General features: G+C 41.3%; 1 protein-coding gene across 3 annotated transcripts in view; it reads right to left on the bottom strand.

Annotated features, from left to right (window-relative positions):
* The window catches only part of col4a6 (collagen, type IV, alpha 6), a 115,337-nt gene that overhangs the window by 40,559 nt on the left and 53,534 nt on the right, over positions 1–21,244 (bottom strand). For all 3 annotated transcript variants that reach the window (XM_061031157.1, XM_061031158.1, XM_061031159.1), the window contains exon 4: positions 9,499–9,573. In XM_061031157.1, coding sequence (XP_060887140.1) covers positions 9,499–9,573 — 75 coding nt within the window. The remainder of the gene's footprint in view (positions 1–9,498; positions 9,574–21,244) is intronic.

Here is a 21,244-nt window from a genome sequence, read left to right as displayed (position 1 = left end):
GTGTTGATGGCATGGACCAAAGATCACAGGTTGGGAATCGAACCAATACATCCCAATGCGTCACAGACGTCAGGCGCCTTTTTTTTTTCTTCTGACTTTGCATAGAGATAAAGCCTGAAGACATTCACACAAAAGTACCAGCACATCCTGAATTATTCTTTTTTATCGTCTCTAAAGGCGATGAGAGTCGACATGTTTAACCGCCAGTTATTGAGTTGAAGCTGCGGGAACAAGAAGAAGAGCAGAACGGTTCTGCCGAAAGAGAAAAACAAAATGCCATAAATTAACCGTTTGATTATTTGATTTGTGTGTGTGCGTGCGTGTAAGTGGAAATGTCATAAATAAATAGCATCATCAAATCACAAGAGGCTATAAAATCAGTAATAACCGGTTTGGTACATTCCTGCACGTTGTAGAAGTGTGTGTGTGCGTGTGCATGTGCATGCGTGTGTGTGTCAGACGTTACATCACCCTGACGTTTTGATTCCTCCTCTCTGTGTCTCTTTGTGTCGTTAAGCGTCGAGATAAAACTATAATGACCATTAGACGACAAAGTGTGACTTATTGGGACTCAAACACTACATCACAACATTTGGACTTGAATTAAAATTTGAATTACTTTATTTACCGTAAAACTTTGAATAAAAGCCCATCCCACTTCAAGGCAAGTTTCAACAGAAATCGGCAGCTCTCTCAGTTAAAGGCCACATATGCTTTTATTTTGTAAAATAGTTACCAGATTAATAGAAGGAGAAGAAGTGGTGCTGCAGGTTTGCGGAGATGGGCTGTCTTACAAAACAAAGATCAAATGACTTCTAATTGCATCTGTTAACGATGTCACATTTGGGTACACAGTTTATTTAACATCTGATTATGATCCGTGTAGCAGCAGGTTTACAACTCTGTTACAACTGAGTTATCTTTTAATTTTTTGTTTTTTATTACAGTCTCCCTGATGATATGAAGTCAATCTTGATGTTAGAAGTTTTATTAGAATGATAACACAGTCCTTAGTAAGTCTTGCTCTATGTCTGGGTTGTTGCAGTTCTTAAAGGAGCCATGTGAGGGCAGTAGAGCGCACTGCAAACGGAGAAGACGCAGCCACAGGTCTCAGATTCAGACCTTTAACTTGGGGTTTTCTTCTTCTACTCTCTGTTTCATATACATTATTCTGGTCACTCTTCTTCCTCCTGTCTTCCGTTTTCAATTTTTGTGTTTTTAAATTTAACTCATTCTTTTATATTTTATGTGACTGTGAAATAAAGTTTTAGGAGTCAGTGAGACAAGCAGGTGAAAGAAAATTGGATTGTTGAGAATAGAGAGATGGAAAAAAAGGGTTTAATAAAGGAAAGGTAAGTGTGAAGACTAAACTAAACACACACACACACACACACACACACACACACACACACACACACACACACACACACACACACACCTCGTCTGTCTATCTTGGAGTCTGTGATCCTGTCGCCCCTGACCTTCTCGACCAGCCTTCCCTTTTGTTTCGCGGTGACCTTTGACGTTTCTTAGACCAAACTCAGACTCTGGTGAGTGGATGAGCTGGCTTTGAGTGTCAGGTGTGTGTATTGTGTGTGTGTGTGTGTGTGTGTGTGTGTTCGTCTCTCTCTCTGTGCTGTTCTGCTTGTGTGTGTGTTTGACAGAGAAGTTCAAAGCCACGTAAAAATCTGTCCTCTTTTTTCAGCGCCGATTGAAAGACAGGGAGAGCGTTTTTTGTTTGTTGAGACACTCAGGACAAAAGGAAGGCAAAACGCCTGCTGTACCGCCATCTTAAATGTCTGTGTGTGTGTGTATGTGTGTGTGTGTGAGTGTGTGAGTGTGTGAGTGTGTGAGTGTGTGAGTGTGTGAGTGTGTCCGTAAAGATGAAACCTAAACAAAGACCACCACCATATTTAGACTCCAGCCCTCAAAAGGAGGCCCTCCACCTGATAAAATGCCATGCAGGGGCCCAGGAGTGTGTGTCGGTGTGTGTGTCAGTGTGTGTGTGTGAGTGTGTGTGTGTGTGTGTGTGTGTGTGTGTGTGTGTGTGTGTGTGTGTGTGTGTGTGTGTGTGTGTGTGTGTGTGTGTGTGTGTGTGTGTGTGTGTGTGTGTATGAAGGGATGTTCTGCTGATAAGACCTTCCTGTAGATACATCATACATGTCAGATGCACACAGGCATAAAGGTATCTACACATGTAAAAAAAGAGAGAGAGAGAAAGAGAGAGAGAGAGAGAGAGGTTGTAGATATATTGAAAGATAACAACAGACAGAAGATCAAAGACGTCGCCCATGCTTGTCTCGGGGTCGTTCTGCTGCCGGCTGTCATTATCGCGTGTGCAATCGAAGCCTATAGAAGCGAGAGTCTCTGTGTGCGTGAGTTCGACTAAACATACAGGGTCCTCCATCTGATTATGAGCCTCCGTACCGTCGGCATGTTGTGTCTTTCTTCTCTGCTTTTGGAATTAAGAGACGTTTTTTTTATTTTTTTTAATCTCGTCCTCCTTCATCAAACTATCGGACGTGTAGTTCCTCAAATGGCCACTTGAGGCCGGCTCCAAAAGTGAGTCAATCCCCATTAGGGCCCCATTTTAAAATTCTGAACTTTGCAGAAGAATATAACAAGTTTACAGCCTGGTACAAAAAAAAAAGTTTTCAAGTAATCAAGACAACTGTTCAAAACACCGCGTTTGAATTCGATTAACGCGTATTTAAGCGTATGCTGACGTCACTGAGATTTAGTTCTGTGCTGCAAGTATCGTCGCTGTCTTTTTAGGAGATCTCAAGAAGGTTTTTGCTGCGTGATTTATTGTACTAACATGCAATCAAATACATTTGTGCTTTTTCGATGTTAGCTTTAATGAGCAGGTATAGCTGTCCTTGTAGCGTGTTAGCTTGTTAACTATTTCACATACATTGATTTTATTCATGGCAGGTTGTGATTGGCTGCAGGATGTATTAATTGGACAGCAGGCTATTCGAACTGAAGTTAAGCCTGTTTTATTTTGGTTACCATCACTCACCTCTCTTCAATGTGCTGGACGCAGGCTAGCAGCTAACACGCTACATTTAACGCGCCTTCTCTTTATTAGTCATGTAAATACACAACTCCAGTCAGCTGCCATCACAAAAAGAATTAGATATTGTGCAAAACGCTGCGGTGAGCTAGCTAACTAGCCAGCTAATGACTTAGCCTTTGGGATTACTTTGACACTTTGTGGTTTGCTAACCCTGCTCTCCTGTACAGCTTCAGCTTCTTGTTAAAATAAGGTCACATTTGGTACAAAAAAAACCCCAATATTATGAGATCCGAAATGCCAAACTTGTGGCTTCTGACACAGTCCTAACATACCTGCCTTTTCTGTGTTTTTGAATACATCTAACAGTCCCTAAAGAGAGAGAGGCAAGCTAGATATTGTGGCTTCTTTCTTTCCTCACAACCCTTCCCCATTACCACTCATGTTTTATCCTTTGCTTCTTTTATATTAAACATGACGATTTCTGTTAATGTGTCGCATCTTTTCCTTCTAGTTTTGACCTAAAAGGCATTCTGCCAACCCCTCTCTCTCTCTCTCTCTCTCTCTCTCTCTCTACCTGCTTCAGGATTAAAAATTAAGGAATTCAGAGACGGAGAGACGCAGTCTTTCATCGAGAGGCCCCGCCGAGGGGATACATCCCTCGTTTTCTTATCTCCCCATCCCACCCGAGACACTCATCCACTATCACTTTACCCTCATCGTGTTTTAAAAGGGGAAGCCGCTGCTGCACTCTCTCTCCTCCTCCTCCTCTCTATTCACCCTTTGTTCCTGCTCTTCTTTGTTGTCCGAGTGTGTGTCTCTCCTTCCCTCCCTCTGTCGTTTGATGCTTTCTGTTTCCTTCGTTCGAATAATTGATATCTGAACTGATCGTTTCTTTAAAGTTAAAAATGAAAGTTAAAAGACACTCTGATTTCACCCGTTGGATGATAAATCAGACACAAATCTGTGTAGAAGACAACAGGTGTGTGGTAACCGCGGAAACACAAAGCATACAGCAGAGTGCGGGAGATCATTCGTTATTAGCAGGCAACTAGCTTAGCTGTGGACTACAAATCATTTGAAGTACTCTCCACAAACTAAAACAGTGACACTACATTGACACCAGGCCACAGATGAGATCATGCATCCGCCAGGACTTCCTCAATTTGAGTTGTACTTTAGCGTAAACCGCTCTCTAATAAACTTAATCTGCGGGCTGAAGACGTCATCGTTGCAAAAATAAAGTATTAAATCCAACATGACAGAAAACAATGAGGCGACTCTACTGGCAGCTTCACAGCATTAGGAAGTCCTCTCTCTCTCTCTCTCTCTCTCCCTCTCTCCCTCTAGCTCTCTCTCTCTCTCTCTCTCTCTCTCTCTCTCGCTCTCTCTCTCGCTCTCTCTCTCTCTCTCTCTCGCTCTCTCTCTCGCTCTCTCTCTTTCTCTGTGTCTGTTTCTGATTGACACAGATGGAGGTCTGGCTAAATTAAATAAAGCACATCCTTCCTGACCCTGCTGCTGTCTCAGAAAGCTCAAACACACACATGTAAGCCCTCCTGTCATCCCTAACAGTGCCCTCTGACCCCTGGGGCTTTACCCAATGGGAGCGGATGTTTTTGGACCTAATGAATCCAACATGACACAGATATTAAAGCCAGGAGAGTCCAACCTTACACACACACACACACTTTTGAAACACTTGGGTTCTGTGTTTTCCCAAAGTCTCAGGGCTCTAAGTTAAAGTGAAACCAAAGCCCTTTGGCTAATGATAATGAAAACCACCTAAAACCAACACACGCCGTCTGGATTGAGTCTTTGCTGTGATTGAGTTTGGGGTATTTGCGCCCCCAAGGAGCAGGGTCTTACTCAGGCATTACCAATGGATTTACGAGACATGTCAATCTATTTTTTTTTTTAACCTGATACAATCTTGAAAACAAAGAGGTGTGTTTGTTCCACCAATTATAACCGGATGTTTGTCTCTATGCCCGTAGGAAAACATCTTCTCTTCATATCGCTATGTCCCAGCATGCCTTGCCCTTTTCTCTACCGCTAATAATAACGTTCTTGTGCCAGCTACTCCCTCCAGAGTTATTGGCATGCATGTTGGTAGATATGAGTGAAACACCAGGGTAGAAAAGCTATGTCGGGAATTACATCATCAGATCATTACAATAAAACAACAACTCTTTGTTTGAAAAGGTTCAAGACTTACTTTGGTTTCCAGGGTCGATCGGAACGAGAAATATGAATGCTAACTGGTTTCTTGTTGTTGTTTGTAGGCCCCTTAAAAGATAAGTTCAATATGTTGTGAAATACTTTTGCTGTATTGGCCTTGTTGCCGAGAGTCAGACGATCAGATCGATACCACTCTCATGTATGTACGATAAATGCAACGCGAGAGTTAGCATCTGGTTAGCTTAGCTTAGCATAAGGCAAGGAAACAGCGGGAAGTCAAGAAACACATAACCCCACATAAAAGCCACAACTTCTTCTGGATGTTTATCTCTATTTTGTCGTACAGATTTTACAAATAGTCAATAACTAAGCTTCTGTAACTTGCGGACAGAGACATGCTAGCTCTTTCCGCCATTTTCAAGTCTTTATGCTAAGCTACACACATCAGCTGCTAGCTACAGCGACAAAATCGAATGCACAGATTTAAGAGTGGTATTTATCTTTCCACCATTTTCAAGTCTTTATGCTAAGCTACACAAATCAGCTGCTGGCTACAGCTACAAATGTACAGATTGGTATTTATCTTGTTTTCTACCTAAAGAAAGCTAATAAGAACAACTTTTCAGGGTTTACATGATAACAATTGTCGGGAAACTTTGTCAATGATTTTGCCTTTGGCCTCAAAGCACTAGAGAGCAGCCCTACCCTGGCAGCAATGTGCTGTTGTATGCTCTTCATTTGGCTTTTCCTTAAAAACGTCCTCAGTAGACCTGAATTGATGCACCTTGAAAGTCTGTGATCTTTTGCATTCTCTTCAGTACAGTTTAACCTTCACCTGCTTCTTCCTTGACTTCTCTTCAAAACAAATATCTGCACAGCAACAGTTCTTATACCTCCATGAACCGGTCCGTATCCGTATCCCTGATGAACTTTTGATAAACCCTGTCCTGTCGCTCATGGATGACAGTGTGCTCTGACGGGCGGCTGCAAATCAACAAAACTTTTCACCCCCTCAGGCGTCAACAAAATCAGCCAGTCTCTCTAACTCTGTCGGGACCTCGGCCCTGTTTCATTGCTCTCTTCATAACCTGACGCTAGATTTTTTTTTTTTTTTAAGTTAGAGGTGCCAAACTTTCCTGCAGGTACAGCTCCTGCATTACATAACAAACGTCATTTTATTGGCCGGTGAACATCCTCCTGAGTCATATGGAAGAAAGTGAGACAAGCCACTGATTCGGATCCAAAATAAACCAAACGTATGAAGAGTCAATTGCAGGTGAACATAAGCTCATTAAGGAATGTGTCATGTGAGGTCACTTTCCATCCTGGTTCCTCGAGGAGAAGCCAAGATGAAGTGATGCTTTAATAACTACAAATCACAAGTTACAGCAATTCATGAGGTAACACAACTGCTGAGGCAAGATTAATGAGCTTTGACTCACTTTCAAATATGATTACAATTATCAAATTTCATTTCAGATTTCCCATGTTCGCTATTGTCACGCCTCTTGATATAGACCCACTGGTTATCGACAAGGTCCCTACCTTTATGGCCTTGAATCCTTACTACATCTCTCACAAATCCAACATAGACTGATACATATTCCCATAAAAAAAACCTGACATGTTTAGCGAGGAGACTCAGAGGGGAAAATCGCCCAATTTAACAAAAAAAAGAAGAAAAATTGGTCAAAAGAAACGTGATTTTTTTTTTAGGAAATCAATTTGTTTGGTGTGGCCGTGTGTTTTCTGGAATAAATGTAACTTTCATCAATATTTAAAGGAGCAGTATGTAACTCTGACACCTAGTGGTTGTTTCTGAGGATGCAACACAAACACTGGCTGTAACTCCTCTCCACCTGTTAAAGAGCTCTGATGGAGAACACGCCCTCCTCGCCTCTCGGACCTGTGCGTACAAAAAGTAAAACTGAAAAGACACAAATAAGCACCTTAGCGCTGGAAAACGTCCGCCAACAATAACATAAAGCAGCTAATGCGGCCTGTGTGTGTGTCATTTACGCTGAGCGGAGAGACACTGTGCATGGAGAGCTGCGTTTAACCTGAGCCGTGTCATTTACCTGAACAGGTTAACAGCAGGGGGGTAGTAAAGTGTAGGCTTCTGTGTCAGACAGTAATTGTTGTTTAGATACAGGCGGACAGACCGAGCTTACAGTTAGTCTGACACACAATCACACACGCTGACACACACACTGACACACACACATTTTTGAAATATTATCAGAAAATATGCAATTTTTGGTTTGAATTAAAGGAAATTATATGTTTAGGGGCGGTGGTAGCTGAATGGTTAGTGTGAGCGCCCAATGAACAGAGGCTGGAGTCCTCCAAGCGTACGGTCTGGGTTCGATTCCGACATGTGGCTCCTTTCCCGTATGATATCCCCCTCTCTCTCTCTCAGGATTTCTGATTTTATCCACTGTCCTGTCTCTACATAAAAGCATAAAAAGCCTATATATCTATGTGTATATAGATATGTAATGTATATGGTAAGACACTGCAATTGCTTAACTACGGTGCGCTAAAAGGGACAAAATAGCATCTATTTAATGCCATTTAAAAAATGTACCGGTAAGCCGACATTTAGAAATGATTTTCTTCTTTCTTTGTGTGTTAGAGAACCTCTGACTTAAAAAAACAACTTCCTGCGTCTTCATAAAGTAAAAAAGAAAGCGTCCCACTTCTTTACAGCCTCCGCCCTCTGACCTGACGCTGCCAGAGCATTTAAACAGGCTTGTTAATTTACAGGAATTTTAATATGAAGCCAGCAGTTTTACAGGGACATCTAAAAAAAACCAACCTCCTCACAACTGTCTCTGCTCGCCATAAATCAGAAAGTAGACCCCGCCATGTGAGCTTGGAACACAGCTGACAGGTGGAGGAATCTGTAGACACTGAAATGATTACATCAAGTTTTTGAAGATTCAGAGAAACGTGGGGGTCCTTAAATCCTCCCGACAATCTGTCAACACTCGTTTGGATTTCTATGCAAACACTAGACTAACTTTGTGGCAGTAATGACGAGAAAATGAGCTCCCCCGCCTCGAGTCTGTTTGTGTTTTCGTGGGCGTCTGATTTGATCGCCTACAGAAACCATAAAAACTCTACAGATAAGGACTGTTGAAACATGTAGAACACAAACCCAGACACAGCTCCCACTGTGATCCACGTCACATACTCACAACATCTGCCTGTGTTAATGTGTGTCAGATAAGAGGAGATATTAAAACAATTTTTAAATAGAGCCCCGAGGTCGTCATGTAGCGACTGAATGAAGCGAAGCTAGTCGACGTGTTTGACGATATTTAAATTTTGCAAAGCTGAAACCTCAAGTGAACTTCAAACAATTCTCACAACTGAACAGCGATTTGAGGCTCGTGTTGGCGCCAGATAACATTAACTTTGTTTTCATTATCACAGCTTAACCAGCACAGGACACAACAAGTTATCTGCTCTAATTACTCCTTAAAATGTGAATCCATTTTTTTGGGTCCCTCCCTGATCTCCGACTCTATCCACTGTCCTGTCTCTCCATTAAAGGCACAAAAAGCCCGAAAATAAAACTTAAAAAAAAAGAAGAGAAAAGTTAATCCATTTTTAAGCTTGAATGACTATTTTTTACGTCTTCTTCTTAAAGGTACAATATGTAGAAATGTTTAGATTAAAATATCTAAATCATTAACAAAAATGTTATTTTTTCATAGAGTACTTGCATTACCTCAAATGTTTCAAACAGTTATCAAAGCCAGAGAAATACGGCATTTTATCGTTGTAACGGGACGAGTCTTGTCGAGGCGACCCCCATGACAGACGGGACATTTATCGTTGCCATGGAAACGCCGGATGTTACGCCAAAGTCCGCCGCAAAAGGAAGCATGAGCTGCTACTGAAAGCTGCCGTACTGTTGCTGTATGAGCTGATGTGATTTTTTTAGTAGGTACATTTTGAAACAGGCTACAATTAGCGGGAGCAACAAGACATAAAATGTTTGTTTTTGTTGCTTTAAGAGCTAATTTAGGTGTAATTGTTGCTTACAATAAGGATGGATCATGTTGTCCCAAACCTTCATGTGAGCTTTCTCCTTTATCCCCCCTTATGGGCAGACTCTCCAGGTAATACCTCTCTTTTTTTGTTCTAAATATCAGGTAATGTTCCCTAATCCATAAAGAGATAACTGATGAAGAAAACTCCTCCTGTGATGTGCTGATGCTGTTGGCTCTTTTGGGACGGCTAGAGATGGATTTTATGGGACAGCATCACAAAGAAAGACTTTCAGGTCGACTCACCCTGCTGCCTTTCTCCGGGTTGCACTTGCATCCGCCGCTGCAGTCCAGTCCTCCACATGGCCCGTCATTTGTACCCTGCAGGAATAAAAAAAAAAGAGAAGAAGATTAAAAAACGATTCTCTGGAAGAATCAACATGGGGGCATTTAAAAAAAAATAAAAAATCAATGCCAGCAATTTGCAGTGTCCAAATCAGACACCATGTTGACAAAAAGGAATACCTTTGTATAACACACACATCTAGATAAAGGAGCAGCCATCAACAGCTTGGTCTGTGTTTGTTTTTCCTCTATCTGCTCCAGTGTTAGACTTCCGTTTTGCTAATCTCCACCCAGTGCACCATGGGAAATAATCTCAGGAATCTAGTTGCATTGTTGTGTAGATTGCCTTCCTGCAAGACACCCAAGCTTTGCCGTATTTTATAGTCTAGGCATTTCCGTAATCTCAAATCTCCATGTTTTTTACATTTTTGCCAGATTTTCCCCCCATATATCCCTTCATCTCAGTATGTCCATGCAACATTTTGAAGTTCATAAACTCCAAGTCCGCTACAGATTAACCTTTGTGTGTTCAAGGTGGCATTCCTGAGATATCTTCCAAACATCACGCAGTGCTTTTAGAGTTTAAAAGCCACACAAAGAGAACTTTTATAAGCTGACATATGAGTGGCATAAGCTCACATATGTGAGGCTCCATAATACACCTATGGAGCTGTGTGGTGGGAGGTGATGGAGCACATATTGAGCAGTGAGCATATATTGTGTTTGCCTTCCATGTATATGTGTGTTTTTGTGCGTCTAATACTGTGTGTGAACCAAACATTTGCAATCTTGTGAATTCAGGAGCACATGTCTCATACGAGTCCACGGTTAATGGGGTCTCTCGGGGGTCAAACTCAAAGGTCAAGGCTGGCATTTCAATGTGATTAGTGGATGAAAGGGTGCTGGCGGGGTGGAGAGACGGGGACAGGAGGGAAGGAGGGACAAAAGGGTGTTGACTGGGGTGTGATGGAGGTTCAGAGGACAGGGGGGTGGGTGAGGTGAGAGTGTGCGGGGTGTATTAGTTCATAAGACCGCAGTCTGAGAGTGTTCATATCCACAATAATCGAGGTCAAGGACCCGTCAGGACCCCTGTAAGTAGTCATCTGCTGGTCTAGTCTGGGTCTCAGTCTTTCATAATAAGAGTCTGGGAAAGACTGCTGTGTATCCCATGTGAAGGCATCTGAGAAATGTTCGGTTTAAGAGTGTCAACAAGAAGAGGACAATAACTGAACAACCCTAGAACTGATATATTATTCTTTCTTTTAATCTCTATTTAGATTAGGAATGAACTGATACGTTGGCTGAACATGAGTATCAGCCGATATCCAACCTTTTCGATTGGGTAGAAGAAGTCACCTGTCGGACAAACTCTAGTTCATTTTCATGGTCAAATGTGAAAGAAATTATCTGCAGTGTGGGAGTCTTACATCGTCTCTGAGAAAGATCAGTGACATGCACTTTGTAACACATGTTGCATCAAATGACTTATTGGCTAATTTGTTATGATAAAAGAAATGATGTAAAAAAAACGTGGTGAATAAGGAAAAGAAAAACGAGAAGAAAGCAAACTTGGCAGAGAGCAGAGGGAGAGAGAAGGAGGGGAAAGGTCAGTTGCGCTGGTCCTGCTTTCTTCCCTCTGATCTCCTCGACTCCTCTAATCACACTGACAGAAGGAGGGCAAGAGAGGGAGAAAGTGAGCAGGGAAACAGTGAAATTTGGGCGAATGGAGGGAGCGAGGAAGGGGGAAACAGAGGGGATTGAAAAGGAGGTAGTGGACTGGGGCTTAATAGAGAGAGTGGCTAAATTGAAAGTCTGGCAAAGAAACTGAAGAAGAAGAAGAAGGAGCTAAAAATAGAAGCCAAACAAGTGATTTGGAGCATTACAAGTTCTGTAATCCAAGAAGGATCTCAAAGGAATCGAAGATCCTGTAAAGGAACTTTAAGCAGCTTTAGTTAAATTTATGCAACAACAAAAAAAAAACAACTCATTGATTTAAGTTCCTCTTCTTAGATATCTTAATATTATGTTGCCCTCATTATATTTGCTCTTTAATCTATGATCCTTCCTCATGTAGGATCCAATCAGAGCAGTCGGTCTTAGACTGTGGGATTCATTGTTCTGGGATATGATCCAGCCTCTACCTGAACAGGGCGGAGACGAACTTAAGCACTGATCCTCGCTTCAATTCAATACTGTCCACACCCAGAGCTAAAAGTGAAGGATGATGTGAGCAAACAGAAGCTAAGCCCGCACCTGAGGGAGCACATTCAGTCTCGCTACAAAGGCTGTGGTATATAGCGCACAATAAAGAATCATTAAAAGGTGAAAAAACACAAAAGGAGCGGGACACGTGAGGGACTCATGGAAGGGTAGACAAATGTGATGTCTCATGACAACATATGATTCTACACTTGTGAGCATTGTATTTTCCCTGAACCTAAAATGAACACTCAAACTTCAACAGAACTTTAATAATATCCTCACTTGCCACATTGGTCCTCATTTGAACAGTCAATCCCCGGTCCTCACATTAGATAGAAAAACAAGAACTCACAACCATCATGTGTACACACTACTGTGCTTCTAGTCTTGTAAGCATTCTTTTTTAAGTCCCTGAACCTAAATTTAACACTCAAATTAAACTACAACAGAACTTTTATAATGCCTTATTGGTCCTCAGTTGAACAGTCAATCACTGGTCCTCACAAGGACAGAACAACAAGAACTCACAACCATCATGTGTACAGACCACTGTACTTCTAGTCTTGTAAGCACCTTTGTTCCAAGTCCCTGAACCTAAAAGTAACACCCGGATTAAACTACAACAGAATATTAATAATGTCCTGTCTTGCCACAATGGTCCTCGTTTGAACAGTCTGATAATACTGGTCCTCACATAGGTACAAAAACAAGAATGCTGGGGTGGCAGATAGCCTAGTAGTCATGTTGGCGCCCCACGTACAGAGGCAAAGGTCCTCATTGCAGCAGCGATAGGTTCAAACCCACTCTTTCCTCCAAAGTTGCTAAACCTGCTTGCTAAAGATTGATTTATTATTCAAAACAATGTTTAACTGAAGGAATTCATATCTGCTACAGGACCAAACATGTATCTCCTAATCTTCTAAGGTTAAACCACTCCAGACAAAAGGCCCAAGCTCATCATTTGCACAAATTCACTGTCATAACGTGATTCAACAGGCACACTTCCAATTGTCTGCATAAATTCCACACTGTGTTCATTCTTTCTCCCATTCTGTCATCCTGGCATTACCCAGCTATGCGCCTTTAAGCTTTAGCTAATGTTCTCCAATCAATCTCTGCTGTTTACTTGTACTTTACTGTCTAAACACTTCCCTGCATGTACATCTAACTGGGAATTTTAAAAGCTGTCTATAATACCTGGCTGCTTAAATTTCCTGCTGTTCATACACCTGAGAGTGGCAGCTAGTGGGTAACGGCTGACGTCTGGACTTGTCTGTTCATTCCTACAGGGTCTGCTGATGTTATTCGGTTGAAGGTTGAGTATAGGATTTCCCAGAGAGACAACGGCGGGTGATGTGACAGGACATTATTTATTTTTTCACAAAATGTGCTTTGTATGTTAGGTACAGTTAAGATATTGATGGAATGTGGGATCCTCAGTTGGGAAAATCTACAAGAATATGTTATATTCTGTATAAGCAAATATAAGTGCTAGTACTGGGTTATTATTAAATTGATGTGTGGCATTTTCATCCGAAGTGCCCACCCAAGATTGCCACCTCAATAAAGTCTAAGGATTTGTCTTCCCCTCATCTTTGCCACTTATGGATCTCCAAGGGAAAAGTGACCCATGTGTAGGACTTGATAAATTGGCCAAGCAGAAGCTCAAGCATCTCCCCTGCAATACGGAAACCAGGGCTTTCCCCTGGAGCCTGAACCAGGAGGTAAGCTCATTGGCTAGGGTACGCTGGCCAGGCCTTGACACACTGGGTTTTGTCAGGAACAACCAAAAGAAAATGCATGGAGGACCAAACTGCCCTTTGAGCCAACCCATGCATATAAGGATAGGCATTTGGGAAAGATTAATTTCAAGCCTATTGGCAGACAAAGAATTAGAAGGGTCTATGGTGAAGGCCCCCGGGCATCTCAGAAGTGGGTGAAGGAACTTTGAACAACATCTCTAAGGAAGGAACCAGAGCTGATGCAGGAAAGGAAGAAGTACCAACAAGACACACTGGGACATATCTCTCAAACTGCATCGGTTCTGGAAATGAACATCTCTTGAGAGGCTATACTTTGGGGAACCTAGCTTCTTGTAATCAGTATCGTCCAGTCCAAACTTTTGGAGTGGGTTCAGGGGTTTGATGAGCAGAAAAAGCATGGTGACAATGTTATACGTAAGATGTTGGTTGATTTGTCAATCAAACAAATGACTTGGATCCTGAAGTTGACCCTCCATGCTTTCTATACTTAGTGCTGCATGGATTTGCCTGTCAATCAGCACTCAAATAGAAACAACCAATGGGGGAGCAGAGTTCATTCCAATACCTGTTCATCAAAATGCCAGAACACAATGCAAACAAATGGACGGTATGAATGATTAAGTAAAGGAGAAGCCACTGTCAGTTTTTATCAACAAATTCTGACTGATTGACAGTGAATGCTGGGAAAATAAATGGACCTAAACACTATTCGACCCCGGAGGACTTTCTTTACATTTCACCGTCAGCTGAACCTGACGAAGACAAATTACTTAAAGGGGAAAAAAACAGATGAATGGAGTTTTTTGACTGCTTCTGCAAATAAAGAAAGGCAAAGGGGCAGGAAAAGATGTGGAGATAAGAGAAAGAAAGAGTATCTCTCCCTTTTGCATTATCATCAGATCTTATCCTTGTTTTGTCTTTCCTGGGTCCCTTTTAATAGTTCACCTTCTTCCTCCTTTCTCTCCATCAAATCCTTCCTTATCTTACCCCCCTTCTCACCCCTTGTTTCCATTCTCCTTCATCAAATCTTTCAACTCCCTCACACTCTTCTTCCTCCCTCCTCTGGTACATCTGTGACCCTGACATCCACCACAGGAGACTAGCCAGCTGTGTTTGGGCCTCCAGCACTCATCGTTTACTTCTGTTTACTCCGCGCTGCATGTGCAAGCAGTATGGATGTATGTAAGCACATGTGCAAGCTTTGTGTACTCGTACACAAGCTCACGTGAATTTCTGTGATTGCTTCTCATCGACCGGGCCACCCAGCTAGAGTCAGGTCATCTATGACTTGGCCAGACAGCGGAAATTTGCACCACTAAAAGGGACCCAAACAGGACATCGCACAAAGCCGGATGACATGGCCGCCAGCTGCAAATGTAAATAAAGTAAACCACTGTTGAGTGCATGCAGAAGGCATGTCAGGAGAGGGACTTTAAGGAGGACACAGAGAAGGCACATCACTTTTAGGGCTAACAATGCAATCAGTAAGGCGTATAGCATTCAAATAAACAGGTCAGGTAAAACAGGCTGTTCACTGAACATTTCCAATATGCTTCAAATCTGCAAATATTTCTCAGAAATAAAAGGCATAAAATGTATATAAATGTATGGTTTGTCGTTAAGAGGTCAAAACTCAAAAAAACAGTGACGTGGTTTCTGTTGATATCAGTAGTCATGCACTTCGGGACTCCATGTAAGGAGACTAAACCTCATCCTATCTGCGTTTCTCAAGCTCAAATCCAGTTAAGACTATGTTAATGTTGTGAAATGTTTTAAAGTCATCTCCTGTAAAATCCAAACATGCTGCACAAAGTGGCTTTCCTGGCAGAGTCAGAGTCAACTGAGATTAAGAGAGCTAAACTCATTCCAAGAGCTGAGTCTCTGCTGAAAGAGGAATGACAGAATTACAAAAACAAAAAACGTTTACGTCGAGAACAGAGAGAAATTAATATGGACAAGTTGATATATTGGACTTTAATCGGAGCAAATTGACTGTAAAATAAAACTGACAATGACGAATGGGGAGGCAAAGGATAAATAAAAAAAGCCTTTCATGTGATTTACAGAACCATATAAATATGATGCCTGCAGGGAAATGTTCTGAAATGAAACAGTCACAGCAGCAACATGAGTTGACTGAAACATTTATAAGATATTTATGTTCTGTGACCTTTCTTGCCTTGTATTTGTCCGTAGGTGTTTGAAAACTTTCAAAAATTTTAAGTTACCTAAGAAGTTATCTTCTGCCAGACTCGAAACGTATAACTCACTTATCGTATGCAAATCTTTCTCCGCAAATGAACTCTCTGCATCAGCCAGAAAAAGTCTCGCCAAGCGTCTCTAATAACAGCCTAATGCAAGAATGTAGATACCTTGCAGGTACTACTGAGATTACACAACAACAAAGATATTGAAGCTTCAGAGTGAGAGTCTTGCATAATATGCCCTGTGTTATCTTGCAAATTTAAACTTTTAAATACTATATTTATAACTCAAAAAAGCTTTGATGCATTAAGTAATGAATCCAGCTAGACTTGTAAGTGATGTCAAAAATCAGTCAACAATAATAACCCAACTAGGGGTTCCAGTAGCCTGGTGGTTGGTGCACAGGCCCATGTGCAGAGGCTGTGTTCCTCCAGGTGTGCGACCAAGGTCTGAATCCGACCCGTTGCTCCTTTCTCGCATATCATTCCCTTCCCCCCTTCCAATTTTCTATCTCTTAATAAAAGCATCAAAAGCCCCAAAATAAAAACCTTAACAAAAAGAACAAATATAAAACTGCATAGTAAAACTTTTGTACATCACAACACTGCAGATATACTACGTTACCAGTAAAGCTGTGGCCTCCACCTCCACCAGCAACCACAACCACCCACTACAAATACTCAGGCCGATAAAATGCCCATTCTCAAGAATTACTCAAGGCGCAGTTTCTCGTTTCAAGGACTGTAGCTGGACTTCATACTAGAATCCCATATTATTACATTTGCCAGGTTTTGCACAATGCAACGCTATGTTGCTACAGTACATTGTAACTAGTGAGTCAGTTGGGATGAAGTGGATCAGTGGATTGAACATAAACATAAAGGAGTAGAATTCAAAGTCCCATAAAATGGAAATTCTCAAGAATGTTTTCTGAAGCATGGTAAAAGTGCATTTTTACAAAACGTCCAGTTATTCCACTCCTGATAATAAATAACAGATTTGTACTCGTTTGAACACTTGAAAAACCTGTATAAGATGCTGCACACACACACACACACACACAACTGTATTTCCTCTGGCTACGTGTTCCGCAGTCGTGATGGAAAAGAAACGTTGCTATTAGACAGGATTAGGACACTACTTGCCTAGCCTTGTTGGCTCTCTGTCTTTCTTTTGCTTACATTCTTTTTTTCCCCTCATGAACATAATTAGAGTCTTAAGGGGGGAAATTTAGCAATTTTGTCATGTTTTTTAAGAACAAAATGAACCGAGGCGAGAATGGGCATGCACGCTGAACAGGAGCTAGGTAACATGTTTGTGCTAAGAGCACTCGTGCAGGTTAATGTCGTATATCCTCAGGTACTGTTCCTGGTATTTCAAGCCCTGCCCAGGTACTTAAGTGTGTCTCTGAGTGTAGATGTTATCAGTAAAAGGAGGATTAATCTGCATTGACAGAATGATCTGTGATACTTTCGTGATAACTGTGCCCCACCTAGCCTCTTTTAATGGGTGTTCACACTATCTTTATAGGTCATGGATGCTTTAAATGCATAAATCAAGAATTCACAGAGTTTTCTCAGGGCTATAACCAAAAATGTATTTTCAGAAAAATCTAAAAAATGCAGGTAAGATATTGTAAGTGTCACTTTTTATTCGCCATTTCATGCTATCCAGTTCTGGAAGAGAGTGAGACATCCTGACACCAACATCAAGTTAAGCCATCTCCTATTTTAAGTCCATTGATTGTTTAATCTTACAGTACAATAGTCTAGTAGTAAATAAAGTACTATTGGAATCGAAGTATTGAAAATACAAACACATTCTTTTCCCTCTGTCTCAAATAAATGGTTTAAACCAATGAAAACACCAAATTGACTCAATTGAGCACAGATATAATCTTTCATTCAGTTAAGTCACACCTAGTGTTGGATATTGTCAACCTAAATGCTTGAAACTTTTCAACAATGAGATGTTGATGTCGATATAATAGTCAATGTCTCTGCTATCAAAGACCTTCTCAGCCATTACCAATGGACCATCGCATCATCAATGGCCAAACATTTGACACTTGCCTTTCCTGGTAATAGCCTCGAGACAGCTCTGGCATGCACATTTTTAACAATGTCTTAAGGTGAACAACATCTATTTCCCCCACTCTACAAAGGACTTAATCCCCTTATAATAGTACATGTGATCACTCCAATGGGGACATAAATACTCTTACCCCAACAACCAACACCAATGTGACCTCACAGCGTGATCTGATAGGATCACGTGATCACAAGATACTCCTACGACCAATGTTTCAGGTCTCAGCTCCCCGGTTGGTATTCAGACCCCCAGCCAAGACGCAGTCAGACCCTCTGCATCGTCAGAACCTGAGCTTCCGGTAGGGGTTTGGTTTCTCTTTTACCTACTCTACAGTCCAAAGCTATAAATCAACTCTCTGTGCAGGACTGTGACATGAAAGTAGACCCAGACCACCAAATATAGAACAGTGAGTCAGTTATCAGGTGCATGCAGGGTCAGCAATAATTGCAGTGGTTGGAAGAAACACCTATTTTAATGTATATTGGACTGAAAGAGAAGAGTCTTGTATTATCTAACGTTAGTACCATCAAATTAAACTCAAACACATAACTTCAAAATGAAAACAGCCCCTTTGGCGATCATAATTCTTTTATCCCGACAACAAAATTCGGAATTTCCCTTCCATGCAAATTTGATTTCATTGTTTCAGTCGTCACTCCCATTGCCGGTGGAAAATGATTGCTCATCATATTTATAACCCAATGTTGAAAGACTGACTGCAGTCAGGGTCTAAATTTATCCGTACATCCTCCACCTTTCAACACAGACAGACACACTTGGAATGAACCTCCTTAACTCTTGGCGTGCCAATAAAGGCCCATTGGCAACGCAGGCACCAACAACCATGAACAGGCAGCTTCACGCCAGCTGAGCTCACTGATGTCATCCGCGGCAATAATAAAAAGATCCCCTTAGACGTTGCATGCAGCGAATTTCTGCAGTCAATACAGACAGAGACAAAGGAAGAGACTCAAGGTCGAAGCCAAAACAAACTGTGCGCCGCTGTCTGGACAAGAGCGCAGACAAAGAGAGGGGAGAACGCAGCGTGAGCAATGCAGCAGATGATATGTGTGTTTAGGTGTAAATCAGTCATAAATTACACAGCAGGAACAGATGAGAAAGGAAGGTTGGCACTAAATGATGGCTAGGAAGAGCTGTTGACACCACACTTTTTTTGCCGACTGTCATGTTTTGACTCGTGAACCAAGACAATACAACGGTGGAACATTTATAGGGATTAGACTGAAAACAAGAATGCTTTGACCTGTTCCTGAAAGGTTAAAAATGTGTGGGTACAATCGATCAAAAATGAGACCAATATTTCCTCTACAATTTCTGACAAATTGAAAGAATTTCATGCCTTGAAAAGTGATAGTTAAGGCCAAATCAGGGAACTCTTGGCATTAATATGACCACCAATTTAGAGGAAAAAACAGGTGATGAAGCAGGGGTGTGGCTACCTTATGATTGACAAGTCTATACTGTAGCAAAGTGTATCCACCCTCTCCATTTGACTCTAAATGGCCAATTCCAAAACGGCCAAAACGCCAACAAAATGCCCGCAAAATACTAAGACCACAAAGGAGTATTTGCTCATTGATTTCATTCATCATCTCTAAAAGGTCTTACACACCAACCAAGAGACAATGAATGAAAAGCCACATCAGTTAAGCAGCAAAGGCGTAGACTATTGTAGTTTACGTATCACCTTTGTTGGCAACACACACTGGAAATAATTAAAAAGGAAATTCAGAGGGGGAAAAACCAGGAAAGGTTTTTGGCTGAGATGGTTCTCCAGTCTCTCCACCTCACACAGCTTCATTCAGAGCTGAGTAAAAGAACTCTACAAACGTTATCTACATCTTTTAATTTTGTCCTGGCAGCCTGAACGTACACAAAGCACCGCCGCGCCAAAAGTGCTCTGGGACTATTTTCACAGTAAACAGGTGGAGTCGAGGTTCTGCAAGTTAAACATCCCATTTTTGTCCAAGCATCTGGGCTTGGTTTTGGTCCTGTGACTCCTCCAACGCTCGTTTCGCTGAGGGGATAATAACTCTGATGAATCACTTCCCCTCTCGACTGTTGATAAAACAAAACTTTAGATGTAACCACAAAATGTTTAGACAGTTTGACAAATTAGCTCTACACGGAGACAAGTAACATTACACCACATGGCGGGGAAATATTAGACCACAATGAAGTATTTATGATTGGATTTCAATTGGATTAGCGGAGTAGAGCCAACAAGACATATGATGCTAAAGATAATATTTACAACACACATTCAGATTGTAATACTAGAGGATGTGTTAGTGTAGCAAACTGTTTGGATTAACTGATGAATATGAACAGAGCTACGAGCCTACAGTAGACAAACTGCAGAGTTGTAGACATGAAATAAACCCGTCACTGCCTCTTAAGTTGTTATTTTTTAACTTAATATGTTCCCTACAGCCTGAAACGAGCTATTTTTAGAAGTCAAACATGGAGAATGGAAAAGGTTTTGTTGGAACATTTTGGTTCAGACATGCAGGATGCCCAACAGATGAATCCTCCACATCGACTGGGGTCCCCAAATTGCAATGACTAGTGACCAAATCCATCACCCAAATCCTCGAGTTGTGTTTAATGCTTATAACATCATGTTAGCATGATAAGATGCTAAACTAAGATGTTGAATGTTATAAACATAAGCTGTGACCCAATCAAGATTTGTAAAATGAAATCTGGATCTTTGCTGAGCGGTCTATGATTGGGAGCATGCACGATCGCAGTGACCATGATTGGGGCTTTGATCGGCGTTCTATGTTTTTTAGATAGACTTTGTATTGCTGTCATGTGTTGTTTTTTATGTTTCTTTGGAATGCTGAATCTCCCGTCAACACAACAATTTTACCTCTTTTTACCTCTAAAATTCGACATCATGCATTCCAATAAACCGAACATAAGCTGCAAAACTATTTGAGAATTTCCTTTTTAAAACTTTCCATACAAAGCTTAACTATAGAATTGATTGCAGGGATATGCAGCGCTGTACTGAATCAGAACAAAATAACTCAACAATAATGACCATTATTTATGTTAATTGATATGCATAAGGAGTTACAATTGCAACTTATTGATATTTATAAAAAAAAGTCAGTACTTAGCAGCTCGGTAAATGCTAGCATCTGGTACATTTGTGGACCTAAGCGCAGATTCAAATGCCAAAACATAATCCAAACTTAAAACTTTCTCCAACAAAAAAAACAAAATGCATTCAAACATAACTTCACTATTCAGGGTACAACTACAAGCACGTTAAAACACACACACACACACACACACACACACACACACACACTCACTAAGTGACAGTGCCCACCCTCTTGATAAGTGCTATGATAATCACCCCTTTGAAATACATTAAACACCTCTCGCCTGGAGGGGCAGACGGGGGGCTTTGA

Source organism: Labrus mixtus, chromosome 23, assembly GCF_963584025.1.
Source record: "Labrus mixtus chromosome 23, fLabMix1.1, whole genome shotgun sequence".
Lineage (NCBI taxonomy): Eukaryota > Metazoa > Chordata > Actinopteri > Labriformes > Labridae > Labrus > Labrus mixtus.
The sequence above is the reverse complement of the archived record's forward strand: the minus strand, read 5'-3'. Positions and strand labels throughout refer to the sequence as shown.